Source organism: Fundulus heteroclitus, chromosome 12, assembly GCF_011125445.2.
Source record: "Fundulus heteroclitus isolate FHET01 chromosome 12, MU-UCD_Fhet_4.1, whole genome shotgun sequence".
NCBI lineage: Eukaryota > Metazoa > Chordata > Actinopteri > Cyprinodontiformes > Fundulidae > Fundulus > Fundulus heteroclitus.
The window spans coordinates 33128251-33147949 of NC_046372.1; the positions used below are offsets into that span (position 1 = coordinate 33128251).

The window sequence follows — 19699 nt, forward strand, 5'->3', positions numbered from 1 at the left end:
ACAGAGTTACACATCTGCAGGAAACTGAAATGTGGTTGTATTAGTCAGGCTCTCTGCTCCACGTAGCCAATAGAGATGGGCAATTATTGCATCGGGAAAAATAGATTATCATAGTATTTTGACTGTGATATTTCTAATGACTCACAATCTAACAGTATGGAAGGACTTCCTTTGACTGCTGTAAGTATTTTTCCCCAGTTGTCAGTTTTATGAGAGCATCGATAAAAGTTAAATGTATTATTGAAAGAATATATTTTTTTTATTTCTGTTTGCAGGTATAATTGGAGTACTTAATGGAGCTGGTGTACAGAAGAAGGGTCTTTAAAAATGTGAAAGTATTACTTTTCTCACAGCATTGGTGGGGCTTTGATTGAATGCAGCAATTAATAAAAAAAATATATATTTATAGGCACAAACTAAGGCACATCCTCCCTTTTATCATGATTGCAACAAATATCCCCAAAATTGGTATTTAGAACGATTCAAAGTTTCATCCACCATCACAGAAACCCCAGTTCTCTTCTAAGAAATGTCTCACTGTGGGCATGTCTAATCCCCAGGATTAGTGCTGTTGAAGATGTTTTAAGTATTTAAGTTTTAACTTTTTTTAAACTATGGCATAGCTTGATACGACTAACAGGCCCATATCCGCTCACAGCTACATAATGGCACTTTATAATTTTGGGAGAAATGCTTCAGACTGCAGCTACGGACAGATATTCTCGGTTCAGTAACTGAAAGCGTCACGGCTGACCAAACAAATTTGTCTTTAAAAGCCTCTCATCGCTCTGTGCCTGCACCCTCTTACAGCTCCAACATTGTTTTACACTATATCTATAAGAACCATGTCCCATACAAAAATCTGGGATTTTGAACACTGCTCATATTGCACGGAAGCTTTGATGTATACAGTTCTGCAAAAGCACAAAATGATGAACACAAAGAAAGAACATACATAACAAATCTGCCCTTTTAATGAGGTGCACCTGCAGTATATATTAACGAGTAGAGGCAAGTAGAAGTTCATTAATGCATTTGATCAATTAGTGCTGTCAGACATTGAATACTGAATACCTAAAAAGCAGCAAATAAAATGTGATTTTAAGGTTTACCAAAATCCCCCCCTCCCCTTACATTGTCTGACGTGACCTTATTATGCAGTGCAATGGGTGCCTTCTGCATTAATATCAGTCAACATGTGCTGCAGATTTACATCAGGCATCAACAGTGCCTAGAGCTGCTGCAGCTGTGGCTACGTTAATCTGGAGGAGAGCTCCACCTTGTGGAAGCAGACTGGAACACCTCTGACTCGTGGGTTTCCTACCGTAAAGTTGTCTTCAGATTGGAACTGGGTGTCCACATAGATGCAAGTCCTGTCAAAATCTTTCATGTCCTCACTGGACTCGATGTTGCTAGGAAGAGCAAGGAAATTGGTTAATTTAGATGCAATGCAGAGTAATCTATTAATAGCTGTAAGCTGGGGTATTCAACTAAATTGCTAAGGAGGCCACAGTTACTGAAGGCCAATAGCTCAAGGGTCGGACATCCAGCAATTAGAGCCATTATGTAAAGAAAGAAAGGATTACAATGATATGTTACCTTTTAAATAGTTTTTTTCAACTGCAATCAAATCAGAAACGTAATTAGCAGAGCCCCAATGTGTAATTCAAAGAAAGATGTCTAGTGTTTAAAATGACTTTCATTTTTATGTGAAACTGAAAAAGAAACATTAGAAAAATATTAATCCATTTTGTGTACACTTTGCATTTTGTCGTTCTAAATGAACACACAAATAAAGGAAAATGCATGAACCTGGTGTCATTTCAGCCAAAACCTGTGGCAGCTTTGGTTGAAATAACTTTCCTTCTATTTCCACTTTAATTAGTAGCGAGAAAGAAGGGAAGTGAAAAAGATGAGGCAAAACGTTAAAAGGGAGAATAGGTGGAAAAGAACAGAGCGGAAGAAAAGAGATTACAAACAGAACATCCTCGGAAGTCTGCTTCTACAACTGCAGAAAGGGATGTAGAAAGAACAGCAAAATCAACCAAAAAACTATCACAGGTACAAATAACCAACACCTTTGATATCACTGAAAAATAATCAGTATTGTTTGATACAAGATGTATTTAGTGACCAAAGCTAATGATAGGGTTTATCTGTATAGAAGTGTATCTTTAAACATCTGGTTTCAAACACCTGTGGGTGTTTGAGCGTGTGCTGGTATATGTAAGGTTTGTTCATTAGAAAAACACTCAATAGTGGTTGTGAGGAGCCAAAGTCTCACCCCACAAGGTACCGAAACCAGGACCACTGGGGAGGACCGGAAACCCCAGACGCCCAAAATGGCCCCCAGAGCAAAGGAGCCCAAGAAGGGCCAACGCTGCCTCCCCCATCCCAGGAAAGGGCAGAGGAGAGCCCCAGGAAACCCTCCAGCAGGCACAGTGCAGGGACCATGGGGTCCTCCACCAGCCAGCTACGCCAGAGCGGATCAAGACGTGGGCCAAGAGAACTGAAGCCAAGGGGCACACCGACCCCCCCCCCCAAGGACGCCGGCAGAGCCAAGGAGCTCAGGCCCTGCGAAGCAGCTGCCAGGAGTGTATTTTTTCAGTCTGACTGCCTATTTTTCAGTTTCACCTGTTGTTGCTTTTTCTATCTGTTCATTGGTGTGGGGGTGTTGGAGGGGCAGGTTCAGATAGACAGTTCTGCACCATGAGTTAAAGGGTACAGTAGACAATTTTTCACTTTTTGAACAACTGCTCATGCATAAGACCATCGTTCCCCAGGTAGATCGCCTGAAAAAAATCTCCCAAACACACTCTGGTCCTATTTCCTTCTTCTGAGGCCTTCCTCTTCTTCTCCTCATAAACTTGTAAGACAGTTTGCTTCTGGTTACTCACCATTTTCAAAGTACACGGTGAGAGAAGCGGAGCTACAATGCACGGCTTAACTCAAAGCTCACTGGATACATAAACACTAGATTTCCGTATGCGGAACAAGAGGAAACTAGCGAGGAACGTGCACGTACATTCACATTAAGTGAGTGTGTCACAATGATTGGCATGTGGGGTAACCAATAGATAAGCTCCCCGGAAGCCGAAATAAGATTGTCCACTACCTTCAAGTGTCTGTTCTGTGTGGTGAATTGCTGAGTAATTATTGAAGTGCAAAGAAAGACAAAATGTGGCTTGGGTTGGATTTAGCCACATGGTTTGCCACTTTCCAAAGCACAATAATGGAAAAGGCAGTCCCTGTACCAGCTGTAAGACAACCTTGAATGTGGACTGCTTAAGATAATAATGAAACATAATTTACAATTGGCCACTAGGGGGTAGTAAATGATCGCCTGGGATGATTTTCATGGATTATTTTGAATGTTTTTATTTTTCACAAAGACAACATTTGCTGGCCGGATTGTAATCATCCGCGGGCCGGAAGTGGACCATGGGCCGCCAGTTGAATAGTCCTGCTGTAAGGTCAGTAGTTAATGTTTTAGTAGTGTTTGTTTAGTTTACCAAAAGAAGTTTTCTGCCTTGTCCATGTTGACCATGTAGTCCTTTCCTCCCACCTCCTGGAAGTGCAGGGCGATGAACTGTGGCTTGTATTTCTGGATTGTCTGTTTCAAACCAAATAAAGTGCAGTGTTCAAGCTCACATTTCAGGGCACTGACATGTGAAGAGGGTGACTGGTGGTTTAAGGCTGAAGACTACAGTTCATCAGAGGTCTTACAGAGTATTTCCATGTTTGGAAGAGAGACAAATGTAGGTCAGAATTAGCAAAGATCACCCACAAAACCATCCAACTGATAATAATGAACATATCACATCTAATGCATATAAAAAAAATTCAAACTCACCTTATACAGTTCTTCTAGCCATCCATTTTGGATTTCACCCACCTTTAAAGTGAAAAAAAGAGTAAATGATTTGACTAATACATGTTTTCATCCATTTATTCAATGTTTTAATTTAATCTGAAATAGAGCTCATATGTTTGTTTTTTTCGACATGTCTTTTAAGAATCAGACTTAAAATAATTACACTTGTATCTCTGCATTGTGCTACCACACAGGATCCTAAAATATCTGGTACAAAAAGAGATCACTGCATCATTTGCTTGAATTGCGTGCAAGAATCATTCTGGTTATGCAACCATATGCATAAGCACTGCAACCAACCCTGTGTGGTTTCGATTTGTGGTTAGGTCTTTGTTTTGTTTTTTTCAACTAAATCAAAATGTAGAATCACATTCTATGACTCAAATGGGTTATAAAAGCTCCTCCAGCAGCAACAGCTAGCAGTTTCTGTACTCTTCATGGCTGTTTCAGGTGAAACTCGTCTTAAAATGTTGCTTCAGCTTACCGAAAAATGTGCTCCTCACATAGAGCTGCCACAGCGTAAATATTCCACTGAGATCTGGATTTTGAACAATAACCGAAGGAACTTAATTTACTTATTGCTGCTTTTTTTGGGTAGTTGATGGCATCTTTGAGATCACTGGTGAACTACAGGACCCAATTTTAGACTAGCTTTAGTTGTTAGCCAGATGACTTCATATTTGACCCAAGAATACTTTAGTATCCAGCAGTCAATGGTCTACTTAGCTACTGCAACGATGCATTCACACTAGCCTTGTTCAGTCCGCTTTAATTGGACTCGGGTCTGTTTGGGGAGATGTGAATGCACAATCCAACTCTGATGTGGACCAAAAAAGCGAACTTGGGTCTGCCTCAAAACCTAGATCTTGGCTCTGTTGAAGTGAACTCTGGAGTGGTTCAAATATATATGGGAATGCCAAGCGGACCAGATGCCGCTAAAAAAGCAGAACGCGGACTATAGCACAGGGCAATCTGGGTAAATACAATTGCAATTGAGCAATACTACTAATGAAGTAAATCATATATTGCAAATATCTTGCTCAACATCTGAGCCCACTGTTAAATTGTGATCGTCTGGCACACACAAAAGACAGCATTACAATTGCGGCTAAAATATGTTGCCATTCCACTTTGTTTACATTTTTTGCGGAAAAGGAATTTATGCCGTGTTACTGACCAACCTCTTTCGTTCTTTGTTTCTTGGTGCAGTGCCACCACAGGCGAGGGGTTGAACAGGTTTGGCAAAATGTTTGGTTTGTTTGACAAAATGCATCTTGAAAGCAAACCGCACCAACTGAACATTTGCAACTTGGTCCCCAAACAAATCAAGTCTACCGGTCCATCAGGTGCAAAAACAACCTTGATGACCAAGCCCAAATAATCAGGCTTCAAACGCTGCGCTTGATCGTTGGAAATTACTTTTTCCAATTATCTGATCTCTTCTGTTCTGGATGTGCTGAAATTGTTTTGGTCTTTTTCCGATGCAACTTTCTAAAACGAATCCCCTTTATTTTAGAAACACTTTCAAAACTATGGATGGGCATTTCAAGTAAACATACATGTAATAAGTAGTCATTTTATTATTATTTAAATAATACAGTTTTGCTTGTGCACTTTGGCAGTTCAAATATTCAGAAATCCATGTCCAATTTGTTATATTCTCTCTCACTCACTCACTCACTCACTGGTTGTGTTTTTGTTAAATGCATCTTTTAACAACATATTGCACAAACCATTACACCCATCCACTCTCTTCCATGTTACTAATTTTGAGCCAAGTTGGAAACAAATGTGGACTCATTCAGAGATTAATATTTTTGGAAGGCAATGTGGTGCTCTCTCAGTTCCTCAGAGGTTGTTGTTTTTTGTTTTTTACATTAGTACATTCAAATGCAGTGGGGAGAAACTATTTAGTCAGCCATTTGCACAATTAGTGGCTGACTAAATATATTTCCTACTTAGAAAGATGAAAGAGATCTGTGATCTTCATAGGTACACTTCAGCTATGAGAGACAAAATGAGAAAAGAAACCCCAGGGAATCACATTGTAGGATTTTCAAAGAATGTATTTGTAAATTATGGTGGAAATAATTATTTGGTCAATAACAAAACTTCAACTCAATACTTTGTAGCATAACCTTTGTTGGCAATTACAGAGGTCAAACGTTTCCTCTAAGTCTTCACCAGGTTTGTAAGGCAAGGCAAGGCAAATTTATTTGGATAGCACATATCAGTACAAAGACAATGCAAAGTGCTTTACATGATTAAAATATAGAAAAATAAAAACAGAATAAAAGCAAGTTGGAATAAAATGTAAAAAAAAATATTAAGCAACAGAAAACAAAAATGTTAAAAAATGTTGGACTACTAAATTGAACTAATGATGTTTCAGTAAAACAGTTTAAAACAGTCGAAGGCAATCCTAAACAAATGTGTTTTTAATCTTGATTTAAAGGAAGCCAGGCTTTCCGCATTTTTAGAGTTTTCTGGAAGTTTGTTCCAGATAAGTGGAGCATAGGAACTAAATGCTGCTTCTCCGTGTTTGGTTCTGGTTCTGGGTATGCAGAGTAGATTTCAGCCAGAAGACCTTAGTGGTCTGGAGGGTTGATACACTGATAAAAAGTCTGTGATGTATTTAATGTAGGTTCTAATCCATTCAGGGATTTATAGACTTACAGAAGTATTTTAAAGTCTATTCATCTCACTGATGGAAGGAGCTTTTGTCTTAAAATCTCACAATACATGGCCCCGTTCATTCTTCCCTTGACACGGATTAGTCGTCCTGTCCCCTTTGCAGTAAAACAGCCCCGTGATGTTTCCACCTTCATGCTTCGCAGTAGGTTTGGTCTTCTTGGGATGCAACTCAGCATCCTTCTTCCTCCAAACATGATGAGTTGAGTTTGTGCCAAAAAGTCCTATTCTGGTTTCATCTGACCACATAGTATTCTCCCAGTCCTCTCCTGGATCCTCCATATGGTCTGGCAAACTTCGGACGGGCCTGGACATGTACTGGCTTAAGGTGAGGGACACGCCTGGCACAGAGGATTTGAGTCCCTCTCTTATTTTCTTACAATTGGTCCCACAGTTGATTTATTCCCACCAACCTACTTGTCTATTGTAGATTCACTTTCCCTAGCTTGGTGCAGGTCTACAATTTTCTTCCTGGTGTCTTCTGACAGCTCTTTGGTCTAGACCATGGTTGAGTGCAAGTCTGACTGTTTGAGGCTGTGGACAGGTGTCTCTTCTACAGATAACGAGTTCCAACAGGTGACCTTAATACAGGTAACGAGTGGAGGACAGAAGAGCTTCTTAAAGTAGAAGTTACAGGTCTGTGAGAGCCAGACAGCTTGCTTGTTTGTGGATAACCAAATACTTATTTCTACCATAATTCACAAATACATTATTTGAAAATCCTACAGTGTGATTTCCTGGATATTTTTTCTCTCATTCTGTCTCTCATAGTTGAAGTGTACCTGTGATGAAAATTAAAGACCTCTCTCATCTTTCTAAGTAGGAGAACATGCCCAATCAGTGGCGGACTAAATACTTTTTTGCCCCAGTGTAGATATATTAGGGCCATTTTTACCAGCAGGCTTCAGAAACATGCTCTGGGTAACAAAACATGTATTTGGTTGTTGGTTTAGTTTATTTTTATGCATTAAAAGTGATTTGGGCAACTTGTCTCACATACACTTTAGTAACTTCCTGAGTAAGTCACCAACTAGCTGATTGCTTAGCCAAGTTACCTGGCTGTGTGTTTCTGTGGTCCAGTCCCAGAAGCATGAACTGTATATTTAATGCTGTTTTTGTGTCGCAATACCTTCTGCACGTGACTATTTTCAAAGTCCCAATGAATAGTTGTGAGCTGCTTTGAAAAAAAGAGTCGCTGTTAGAAGTGTCAGAGCATTTTGGCACTTATTGTGCAAGACAACCTAAAAAAAAGGACAGTTTTTTCTATTGTAAAAGAAAAAGCTTATTGAGAAGGGTGTGTTGATGGTAGAAGGTGGCCGCGAGAAAATGTGATCTGTGAGCAAACAACTAATGAAATTCCATCTGGGCTAGGGTACCGTTGTCAAGTTTTGCCTGGAGTAAGTTCAACAGTTGAGGGAGGTTATTTTGCTTAAGCAATTTGAGTCTGCTCTGCCTGACAAATAGCTACCTACTTGAATAAGCAGAAAGTGAAAAGTGCTTATGAAGTTTAAGGTGGAGAGATTATCCGACCACTCACGGGTAAGTGGTAACGGTACCAAAGAATTCAATCTACAAACAAAACAAGAAGCAAGACTGACATTGGGCATGTGTATGAAAAGGTTAATGGAAAAAAATTGTGTCTTGTGTTACAGACTAAGGCTATATCTAATCAAGGAAGTTGTTCACTGAAACCTACCGCCCTTCCCGTCTTTGCAGCTCTTACAAAAAGAGTTATAAACTCCATTCGAAAACGTCTAATTATAGCTCCTGTTCCTTGACCTTTCATGGAGTCAACAGTAAAAACTATCGTTGGAGGAAAGCAGCTTCTGACTGCTGTGCCGATTTCGGACAGCCTTTAAACTCATACGCTATTATGTGACGGAAATGGACATGGATGATTCCATTCCAGTCTGTTGACCCAGGTTACAAACCATGCATATATTTAAAGGGTTTCTCTCATTGGTAGGTAGTGCCCAGAAGAAACCTGTAAACATTCTTAGAGACACGTGTTTTTGATTAATTTGCTTTTTAAATAAGTGTCGCTCTTTTCCTTCAGCAAGATATTGGTCATTGTTCGAAAGGTCAGGGTGAGACTGAATGAGATGACTATACGTCGTCATTTTTTGTCATCTGCGCTAGTGCAGAGTATAGTTGCTCTTGCAGTGTGCCCTCAAGAAACTCATTCAAGGAATTCAGGTCATTAAGGGTAATTATTTAGTTAGGAATAAAGTGTGTTAAAAGGTTTCAGCTTCTCAAAAGAAGCTGCTAAGGAGCCAAGACAAGTAAGGCCGGACACAGCCGGCTTCTATAATCATGTGGGTCAGGAGTAAAGACTCTCCTGAATATTTTTCTTCAGCAGCTTCTAGTAATAAAAAGACAACCGCCACTTTAACTGTTGTTCCTTCTACCAGAAGATGCTTAGTCATTCACATGCAGTGACCTAATCAAGGAACAGAGATGACCAGTCTTTACAAGAACCGTTTCAGCTGGTCCGCCCTACAGGTGAGATGGAGACAGCGGTCATTCAGGCCTGTTTTTCAGGTACATATTCTGCATTTCAACATGGTTCTGATCAAAATGATCGCCACTCGTTTTAGCCATCAGAAGGTTAGCCTGGCCAGCCAGACTAACTTTTGCCTCTCTTCAACACGGATGAAGAAACTGCGGATGTGACGTGAAAAAGGCACAATCAGACTTCTCCTCTCAACATCTCCTCTCAGCCGTGGTCGAGCGGAGACTACGGTGAATGATTGTAAAACAGAAGAAAGCACACTAGCAAACGAACGCTCCGTAGCAGCAGCCATCTTGTTTGTTTTGGCTGAGGGATTCTCGGGGCTGCACGTCACTCAACATATAAAGCCCTTTCACGCCTGTGATTGGTCGGTATCAGGAAAGAGGGGTGCAGTTCCAGACTGTTCACTGTATAGCAAAGCAAAAGCGAAACTGCTATAAGAGAAAATAGAAGAGTTGAAGAAGCTAACCCTATTTGTCAGCTTTTTTAGTGCACTTCACCAGAGAAACCGGAACAACTGGAATGTAAATTTGATTTAATCAAGCATTACTGGCACGTGCCACAATCTGAACATGCTCGGGAAATCGCCTCATTTATCACTTGAACTGGGATGTACTGTTGCAGTTACGCCCTTTGGTTCAAAGAATGCACTAGCACCCTTAAGATTGAGCATTAAAGTAGTTGAGGGCCAAGTGTAAGTTTACAGGACAACAGTCGCTCACTTGGGCAAAGTGGTGAGTCAAGGGACAGACCCTCCAGCGCAAGCTAAAATTCATGTTATAGAACAGTTCTCACCTCAATCTACCAAAAAAAGAGCTCATGAGCTTTTTTGGGAATTGTTGACTACTACAGTAAGATGACGGTTTACCCGAAAAGAAAGTCAAGCTCGTTGGATATTTTGGAGAATGTGTGATTATAAACATATAACAGAAAATATCTGCAACTATGTTTACAGCCGTCATTTCCCTTGCACAGTCCTGATGAGGCTGTTTTAGTTCAGCTGATTTCTAACTAAAACAGCCTTATCAGGGGAAATTACTGTAATGTTCCCAAACTTTTGTCAGAGTCCTTATCTAATAACGTCTTCCTTAGATAAATGTGTGCAGAGATAAAGTCTGAGTGGAAAAACCAATGGCTGTGTTGGGTTCCCTTATGTTCCCTTGTGGTCCTGGGCCCTATCCTTTGGATCCAAACTAGTAAATTTTAGGAAAATCCTGTCCTGCTCGGAACGATAAACCTTCTCAGACGTATCATTCATTGTTGTTGATGGCAGGTGTGTAACCAAAGTGACGGAATGCTATAATTGATTCATAAGGTCTTTTAGCAATAAAACATTAATTGTTTTCATTTTTACTTCCATCATCTGTGAAGCTCTAATTTGTTTGCCTAGAAAACAGAGGACAAGGTTCAGCATAAAAAAAGCAGTAGGTGGAAAAATTAAGACAGAGGAACTTGTTAAACCAAGATCTTGTGCACACAACATCTGTACCTGGCGTAGGGTGAAGTTGCTCTCACAGTTTTTTTTCGTAAATGCAAAAAAGTTTTGATGCATTTGAACTCTTCGTTGACACCATTAAGGCACAAAGAACATGCCGCCAACCAGTGGTGCGGCAGAAAAATTACACCAGTTTTCACATTTCTATTATTTTGTGCACAGAAATCCCAATTAAAATGTCATGTTGGTGTGTTAACAGAAACAGAGAAACAATCCCACTTTCCATGGCTTGTTGACGTGTGCACAGGGCCCCAGAAGCACTTCCCAAGATCAAGGTTAGACAGACCGAATAAACATTATGTATGTTGCTGTGATTCTCCCTCTACATTAACTTTTTCTTCTTTTAGGCTAATAAAACTAAGCTTTTCAGTTAACCTTGTACCTTACAAATAAAACTGTGTTTTTAAATCGGGGATTTCAGTGAAGGATCTCTTAGGATTAGAGAAGTGTAAACAAACTTCACTCTGACTTCTTTTTCCATACTAGTGCAGAATGTGTGTTTTGGTGGCGCAGATCAATTCTTCTGCTGTCAGGTGCAATCACATGACTGCAGAAAGGGCTTTGCATAGTGTATTTGCATGACAGGGGTGACTACCGCCCAGGCTTAGTGACTGGTGCAAGACCTCATCACAGTTCACAGCACACGCTAAAGAAGACAAACACTGGACAAGTAAATTTGTACCCAAACCCTTCTTCTTATTGAAAATAAGGCCCACAAAAAGGTTCTTATTGATTTACAAACAAGAACAAGAAAAATCGCCCCTTGCATTCTACTATTAGACAGGCTAGTCCTGTCTCCACATGAGCAACAAAGATTGTTTTTCGCAGTGCTACTGAAACGTAAAAGCAGATAGTGTCTCCGGTCCTAAAGTCCAGTTCTGTAGAGCGTTAGGATTTAATCTGTGGTCTGTTTAACATCCTTCTCTTACCCCGAGTCAACGTTTCAGACTGCTTGTTTATATGAGCAGAATGGGCCAAAGTTATGTAGATAGGCTCAACTCCCCTCAGGGCGAGTAGATATTCATCTGTTTATGCATTTCCCACTCTGGGATCTCACATGGAATCGTTGGAAGTAAATTTGCTAAACGGAAATATGGTCCCGAGCCAAATTTCCATGACTGCAAGCGCCGTCCTCCCTGCAAAGTCTCAACGTTTCACCCAGCCAGCCCAGGCAAAAACAAGGGAAAGTAATGGATATGTAGGTACAGTTTATAACAGACTGGACCCTTTAAGTTGATCTAAATGTGATGTTATTATAAGACTTAACTACAATTGGTAAGCTACGCCACATTATAGAAATATAATATTGTCTAAGAAACATAAGTAAAAGATTGCATTTAAGCAAGAGCTGGGCAATATGGCTTAAAAATGAAATCTCAGACTATATTATATCAAATCTGATTAATCGTTTTTTTTCCTCCTTTTCGTTTCACACACAAACATTTTTTTTTTCTTAAAACTTGCTTTTATGTCAAGCATTTTGTCTGAGAGTTGACCTGAATTCATAGTGCAACTAAATACAAGCTGTAAAACAGACTTGTAAAACAAAATGGCAGCCCAGCCGTTGTAAACAATGAAAATACAACAAAATATTCGCTGCTAGTGGTTTTACACAATGAACTAAGAACAGGCTTCACTTCACTTGTGTAACTTCAAACTTACTTAAAAAAAAGAAAAGTAAATGAGTAAATTAAGAAAGTAATGTGAGTAAATTAAAGTGCCTCGCATTATGGTAAAAAGTATTATGGTAAAAAGTTTAATCTTTACAATATTTAAACACTTGTTGTTTAGGGAAATATAATATATGCTTTTTATTGTCTTCATGGAAGCCCAATGAGTGCATTGGGAAAATAAAATCCCAATTTTCCAAAAATTAAATCTTAACAAAAATTGTAAAATGCGAATTTATGGATTAAATCTTTTTATCGCCCAGCACTAATTTAAAGTTATCCTATTTTCTGTTGAGATGTGGAGACATAACTGAGAAATTCATACTTGCAAAGGGAGAACATACAGGTTTGTTCAACATAATAGCGGTGTGTTTAAAAAGTATCCCAAAGCTCAAAACTCTTAGAATACCTTTTATTTCCATATATTCAAATGCATTTGGAACGCTGACAATTCTATTGGTAATCAAAATATAAAGAACAATTTATCAAATTCATCACCCCTCAGAAAGATCAGATAAAAAAAAAATGCATACAAGGCTAGCTATATAGCAGCGTCTAGCGTTTTCTCAACCAACTCAAATCTTAACTGTATGATCAGAAAGCTGCTTGAGGATTTAACTTTCCCTGTGGAATCCCTGGAATTATATTTAGCTGCATAGCCTGATTCTAAAAAGTGCTTCACATCTGGGTAGCACAGACTTGATCGCACATTCTAGCCCAGGCCCCCTGGGCTACATTTCAAAGTTCCTCTGCATTCCTTGGTTTCTCTTCAGAAACCAAGGCATGTTTGATGTCATCCCAGTAGTTTTCTATAAGATTAAGATTCGGGTATTGGCCTGATGACCCCCATAATGTTAATCTATCTGCCACCCAGATGCTGCTGGTTGTCAAAACACCCAATACAAAGGCCTGTTCTGTTCAGTGTAAGGCAGCACGGTCTCTACGGGTACTCTGATGTATTCACACTGATCCGTGATCACTGGTATGTGATAAATGGGCCTAAAAACACGGCTTAAGAAACATTGCCAAAGCACGATGCTTTGAAGCACAACAGCGTACTGTGGCTTGAGCTCACAGGGAGCTGTGAACCTTCACTGATCCCTCATCATTGGACGAGTCTTTATTTCATCTTTATCTTAGCTTTGGTTTCCATTAATAAGCAAGATGATTTTAGCTGAGAAGCCAATCGATTTCTGCACTGCTTTATATGTCACCCTCACCAAATCCCCAGTTTAAGCAACACAAACTGTATGTCGATCATCTTTTACATAGATTTTCATGGAGGGTTGCAAAATACCAGGCATGTAGAACATTTGTTGCCTTCATCCTCCAATGACGGGACACCTGTTGGTTTTCCAGAGATTGAATGACCTCCTTTTCCAAACAATGTTTCAATTATACGGAATCAGCCAGCTTGAATGTCATGACTGTTGGATCTGCCTGTTTTCTACAACTCCACCACACCTACTAGTAAAACGCTTTCCAGGAAGAATAATTGCTTCCAGCATAAACAGCGATGGTGTTTGATGGCGGTTGCAATTATTTTTAATAAAAACTATTGTTTTTTAATAAAACTGTAGGTCTAGAGACTCTTAAATCAGGTGACATTTGACCTGCCACCTCTTTTATTGACCTAGACAGTAAAGCTCAGGGAGAGTGGTTAAGATGTTGTGACGATGGAAAAGAACGAGACAAGGGAGAAAACTGTTGGTCATTTAAAATTCGAGATTTTCATCAAAATATTTATGAAGAATACCACAATATCGGGTTTTGCAAAATATTGTGCATCCCTATTTTTAATCTACACAAACTGCTTAGCATAGGCCAACACTAGAGTAAACTCTGTGTATTTAGTGAACCGCAGAGGTGCTTTTTGTTGAAATACACTGGCATTAAAATTTAATCGAAAAGGAATTTATTCCAGAAACGCCATTCAAAAATAAAACATATGTACACCTCACACGCTCCGCAAGCAGGACAAGCCACAAAAGGTCAAATTTGAAGAAGCTGTTCACAGAGGGCTTTATCCAACCGTATTAACAGAAAGTTTAGTGGAAGGAGAACGTGCGGTGGAAAAAGTTGCACAATCATTGAGGATAAACTGCGAAGCAGCAAAGACCTCTCAAAAGCCGCAGCACAGAAACATATCAAACATATGGCTTTCAGCCGCTTCATTCTTTATGTTAAGCGACTCGTAAACCTCTCACCACGAAACAAACAGTCCTCAACTCAACCAACTTTACGCTAAAAAAAAAAAAACAACAGAAGTTGACCTATGTCCAAACTTCTCACTAACTATTATTTCCAACTAAGGTAAAAACACGGCTCACTATATTTGATTGGACATCGTGTAACAGCCGGTATAGCTGGAGATTTGTTGCTATAAACTCAAACAGTACAGCTTCTCTGCTCTTTCAAGAGGAAGATGAAAGACACCAGATCCCACACTGCAGACATGCTGAAGGCCACTGTTCAAGCATTCTGGAATTCCTTCCCAACCACATATTGAGTGCAATATTAACATCTTTTTCATTATAAAACATCCTCTTTATATGTAAAATTAACATTTTCTGTGTTTAGGGCTGTCATGACCTGTAACCCATAATAATCTAAATTAAGACATAAAAGGTCAAAACACATCATTGTGTTTATTACATAATGAATCAGAACTCGATTTTCACTTTTTCAAACTGAATCGCCAAGATTAACGTTTAAGTGATATTCTAATTTGTTGAAAGGCGCCTTCTAAGCATGGAAAGAACCAATAGAAACAGCTTCAGGTTTATGAGTTTAACTTCAATACGTCTCTTTACATTTTTATGTCACATTTATATGGAAATATGAAGAAGAATATTAAAGTTTTAGTTCCTGACAACTGCATTTGTGGCATTTCAGGAATTCTCCCCCCCCCCCCCCCATATTTGGTCATATCCCGTTCAATCGAACGGGCGTCTGCGAGTTGACAAGGATCAGGTCACGTGACTCGTCAACAGGTAACGACGGATGAGCTCCTGCGCTATTGATCACATAGCGGAAGAACACCTCCGCTGCGACGAACCCGATTCACCCGCCGGGTGTTCAGCCGCACAAGACACGTGAATTACACAACTTTACAACCGGATAAGAACAATTCATGACCCGTTATATCCTCACCCAACACAATAGTCTCCCTTTTAGTGCAAAAACTTAGTGCTGCCTGCCTGTAAGTCGCTTCTGTGTGAGCCCTAATCCTCCGCTGTGGCTGCCTCTGCGTGTTTATTGCTGCAGTTTTTACCTGTCCGCAGGCCACTTACGTTGTCGAAGAGCGAGCCGACGTTTGCGGTGACGAGCAGCACATCGGTGAACGTCTCCATGTTTGAGCGACCACTTTCAGAAACGGCCCCCGGTTAAGTGGTGGTGGTGGTGGTGGGAAACTCGGGACTCGTCGGTAGCGCCTCTGTCGGGAGCTTTAAAACGAGCTTACCGTACAAAAGCCAAGCCCCGAGTCTTTTATATGAGCTGCGGCTGGAAGTACGCCACTGTCATCTCACTGTGTGCGCGCCGCACGCGGTCCAACTCTGTCGCTGCGGATGGCGGGCTGTCGGTTCAGGTCGTCGGCGCACGGCACCTCGGCAGGGCTCATACTCATCGCCGAGTCCCCGCTGGCGGAGAGTTTAGCTGCTGCGTGGATTCCTCCCCCCACCCCGCCACCTCCGGGGCTAATTGGACTAGTAGAGCTTCTTAAGGGACTAAAACTGTCTGGACGGGGCGAGCGCGCTTACACCGCCGCTGCTGCTGCTGCTGCTGCTTTCAGAAGCGCTCAAACAAAACAACCCGGAGGAAGCTGGCAGATTGTTGTGACAGGACTCTCCGCCCGCCCTCTAGTAGCGGGAACTTTTAGTTTGAATTAAAAAAAATAAATAAAAGCAAACGGCACGACAAAGCCTTGAAGACACCTATTCCTCCTTAGTTTTTCCATATTTTCTCCATGTTATAGCCACACACTTCCGTGTATTTCAACACAATGCAAAACGGAAGGGAGGGAGAACATAGTCAGCAGTATAAATGCAGCCTCCCCCAAATTCTTTAAATGGCACATATATATATATATATATATATATATATATATATATATATATATATATATATATATATATATATATATATATATATATATATATAATCATTGTAGGTCAAAGGTCAACCATCCTCACTTACTTGAGTAAAAAAACAATGTCGTCAGGTGTTTATGTTGATGTTTTGCATCCATCATTCTAAACATATAAAACTATAAATGTCATCAAACGGCCAGTTTTGAGACTAAAAGGCTTCTCCGATACCACAACTCTAACCAACCTTTTCCCTCCTGAATTTTCTCAGATGGAAAATTGTATCAACAGGTGGTTTTGTTCGGCCTGAGTTGCGAGTTTAGACGTTTTGTTTTCTTAAGGAAACCCTTTTTTTTTTTTTTCCGCGGCACCATGCATCCGTTGGAGTTGGTAGAGCTATAAAGCACTCCTGTGAAGTAGATGGATCCGTGCCATCCGGTGGTTCCGAGTAAAAGGCTGTAAAAGCAAAGGCCATTGGGTGTCAGACTTTGTCTCTCCATAGTGCCGTTACTGAGCTGTAAACCATGGCAAGAGTTACACAACCAACCTTTTGAGCTCCTATTCCTGCTTCCTCTCACACTCCTCCTCCAAGCACCGTGTGCTTTAATTCATCAGCATGAACAGATCTATTTGAAAGCACTGCTGCAAAGACGCTGAGGAACAATGCTGCCATGTGTAGAACCGGCTTAGGAACAAAATTAGCAAACGTGGTTTATTCCATCTCGGACAAGCCTTGGTTTAAATGCACCACACAGCCGCACAAGGAAATCATTAGGCCAGATTCTCAAGAAAATATAAAACATAAACACAACCAATCTGTCAGTGTTTGATAAATTGCATAGATATGGCTTTGTGCCTATTTGGTTCAGAGTAGAAATGTTTACACTAGCAGGGATATATATATATATATATATATATATATATATATATATATATATATATATATATAAATAAATCATCCTTACCTTCAAAGCTGTGTTAAATATTTTTTTTTATTCTGTTTAATGAGCTGCATGCAGGTACATTAGAACCGATATGTTAATTTATTACAGTAAATTAGTGTATATTTCTGTTTTTTTTATCTAATTATTGCTTGATGAAAATTTAGTTTCTCGGGGGATTAGAATATTATATGAGACCAATTAAAAAAAACAAGCTGGCTGTTTAACGAGTGCTGTATCCAAGTATACTGATGGGAAGTTTAGTGGAAGGAAAAAGGCACGGTGAAATAATTTGCTTAAACAACAGCAAAACGGGAAGCTTCAGAAGGCAGGGATGGCAGTAGGAGTTTCAGCTCTAAGAGCCACCAGCCTGCCAGACGGATGGCAATTGTTGTAAGTTGTCAGGAACATTGACAAGGGGTAATATTCTATTGTTCAGAGTGACTGAATTTGGGGTTTTACGTAACTGTAAGCCATAATCATCAAAACTAAAAATTGCTTCAAATGTATTGTTCTGTGTGATGAATCGATGCAAAACACGAGCCTTACCTTCAAACCAATTTTCTGAAATAAATGAACTTTTAGTGATATTTTAATCTATGGAGCTGTGCCTATATTTTAAAACATGTAAATATCAACATTGTATTGTACGCTCTAGTTATTGGCAAAGTAAGAAACAAGGGACCAAACACACTTCCTCCCCTGACCAAGACCGTTGAAAAGGCCTTCTGCAGGGGACAATAAACAAACAATCTTTTAATTTTCAGTCTGTGCTCCTGAGACTGTCTAAATGCAATGTTTATCACTGTGAAGCTGGTTTCATGCCTGTACAAGTCACATAGTTGCCTTTAAAGTATCAATCTTAGCCTGCAGGGTGGGAGCTCCACGCTGTTCTGTTCCCTCTGTAGAAGAAGGAATGCTTGTCGATGCTGAATAGGCCGCTCCAGATAGCTGCCATTCTTATCGGCTGTTCCATAAAGTTCTGTCTTTCTGAGGCGGTAAAAGAAAAAAAGAGTTGTAAAGAGCTATGGTGACATGTTCTGAAAAGACGTAGTAAAACACACCTCTGGTGTCCACGCCTTGTGACATCACGATGGGGCAACTTCTGTGTACTCTTAAGTGCAGAGGGAGCGTAGAGTGTGACGCTGTGGAACTAGAACACTGGAACAAGAAGCAAGCCTGGATCAAGTTAGTTAAAAATTTATCACTTTTTTTGTATGCAATAAACTATAATTGCTTACAGTTTGGTTTTTTACTCTATAGAGAGGAACGGTGAAACATCCAACAGCTTCGGAGACTCAGAGTGACTCCTCCGGACGGACAGCAGCTGTGAGCCAAGACCTTGTTGGTTCCTGGACAGGGAGTAGTATTTCACCCCACTGGAGGTACTCGCTGTACTGGCCGATGCTTAGGCCCTTTTCTGGCATCAGAATCTTCTGGACCTCTTTGGATGAACTCAGTTCAGTTTATTTATTACAGTTCACAGCATGTCATCTCAAGGCACTCTACAAAGTCAACTTTATCAAATCATACAAACAGATTTGTCAAGTTTTCTATCTGTGCGTGGTGGCGGTGTTCGGGCAGAACCAGCTACCCGTGTTCGGAGTTTCTCAGCTGTCCTGAGATGGAGTCCCCGCCCGTGGAGCATTGCTGCATGTCACCCATCTCTCTCAACCCTATTTCCTTTCAGCTCGCTGTCGAATAAAGGCCACTGGTGCCACAAAATAAAAATAAAACTTTTCCATATAAGGGAACCCAGTAAATTCCATCGAGTCCTCGACCTCCAGCATCCATTCCTCCTGGAGGAGCACATAGCAACAGTGGACACTCACTTGCATTGTGTTGTTGACTTTCTGGCAGTTCCTCATACTAAACATGCATGTAACGTCAGTGGAAAGAAAAACTCTTTAACAGGAAGAAACCACTCCACCAGAACCAGAATCTGCCACAACTGACTGGGGGTTTGACAAAACAGAGCAGAGACACAAAACAAACACAGAAGCACTGAGCCAGGAGTACTTTCTATGCGAGAGACAAGTAAAAGGGTAATGGCAGTGCTAGGTCCTTCAGTCGTGGGATCTTCAATTCCAGTCCGCGAGGGTCTGTGTCCTGCTACTTTTATTTGCGTCTGCATCAACACACCTCAGTCAAATAATCAGGTCATTAGCTGGACTCTGGAGAACTTGGCTCCATCGAATACCCTTAATAATAGCTTCTAGCTTCTGTTCCTTGACCATTCATGGTGTCAACAGTAAGAACTCTATCATTGGGGAAGAGAGGAGCCTTGGACTGCTGTGCCAATTTCGAACAGCCTATAACTCTGACGTCATGTGACGGAAACACACACGGATGATTCTTGTCAAAAGCTTTCTGAGAATGAACTGTAAAGTTCCACATTACAGCCACACGCTTCTCTCCAGCCAGTTCT

General features: G+C 40.4%; 1 protein-coding gene and 1 long non-coding RNA gene across 2 annotated transcripts; both read right to left on the minus strand.

Annotated features, from left to right (window-relative positions):
• Nucleotides 1-1252: 1252 nt before the first annotated feature.
• LOC118564790 (inositol polyphosphate-5-phosphatase A-like) lies at nucleotides 1253-16227 on the minus strand. Its single transcript, XM_036143895.1, has 4 exons — nucleotides 15536-16227; nucleotides 3854-3895; nucleotides 3513-3613; nucleotides 1253-1412 (listed from the first exon to the last, which is right to left on the minus strand). Exons 1-4 carry the CDS (start codon nucleotides 15593-15595, stop codon nucleotides 1253-1255), a joined length of 363 nt encoding a protein of 120 aa, XP_035999788.1. The 5' UTR covers nucleotides 15596-16227.
• Nucleotides 16228-18118: 1891 nt separating this feature from the next.
• Nucleotides 18119-18616, minus strand: LOC110368595. The gene is made up of 3 exons (XR_002428216.2): nucleotides 18513-18616; nucleotides 18336-18432; nucleotides 18119-18261 (listed from the first exon to the last, which is right to left on the minus strand). It is a non-coding gene; the product is annotated as an uncharacterized LOC110368595 (long non-coding RNA).
• Nucleotides 18617-19699: the final 1083 nt, after the last annotated feature.

Coding starts and splice junctions, on each gene's coding strand:
- LOC118564790 (XM_036143895.1), bottom strand. CDS start 15,595: ATGGAGACGTTCACCGATGTGCTGCTCGTCACCGCAAACGTCGGCTCG. Junction 3,614..3,853: donor GGCTAGAAGAACTGTATAAG/GTGAGTTTGAAT, acceptor GGTTTGAAACAG/ACAATCCAGAAATACAAGCC. Junction 1,413..3,512: donor AAGGCAGAAAACTTCTTTTG/GTAAACTAAACA, acceptor TGCTCTTCCTAG/CAACATCGAGTCCAGTGAGG.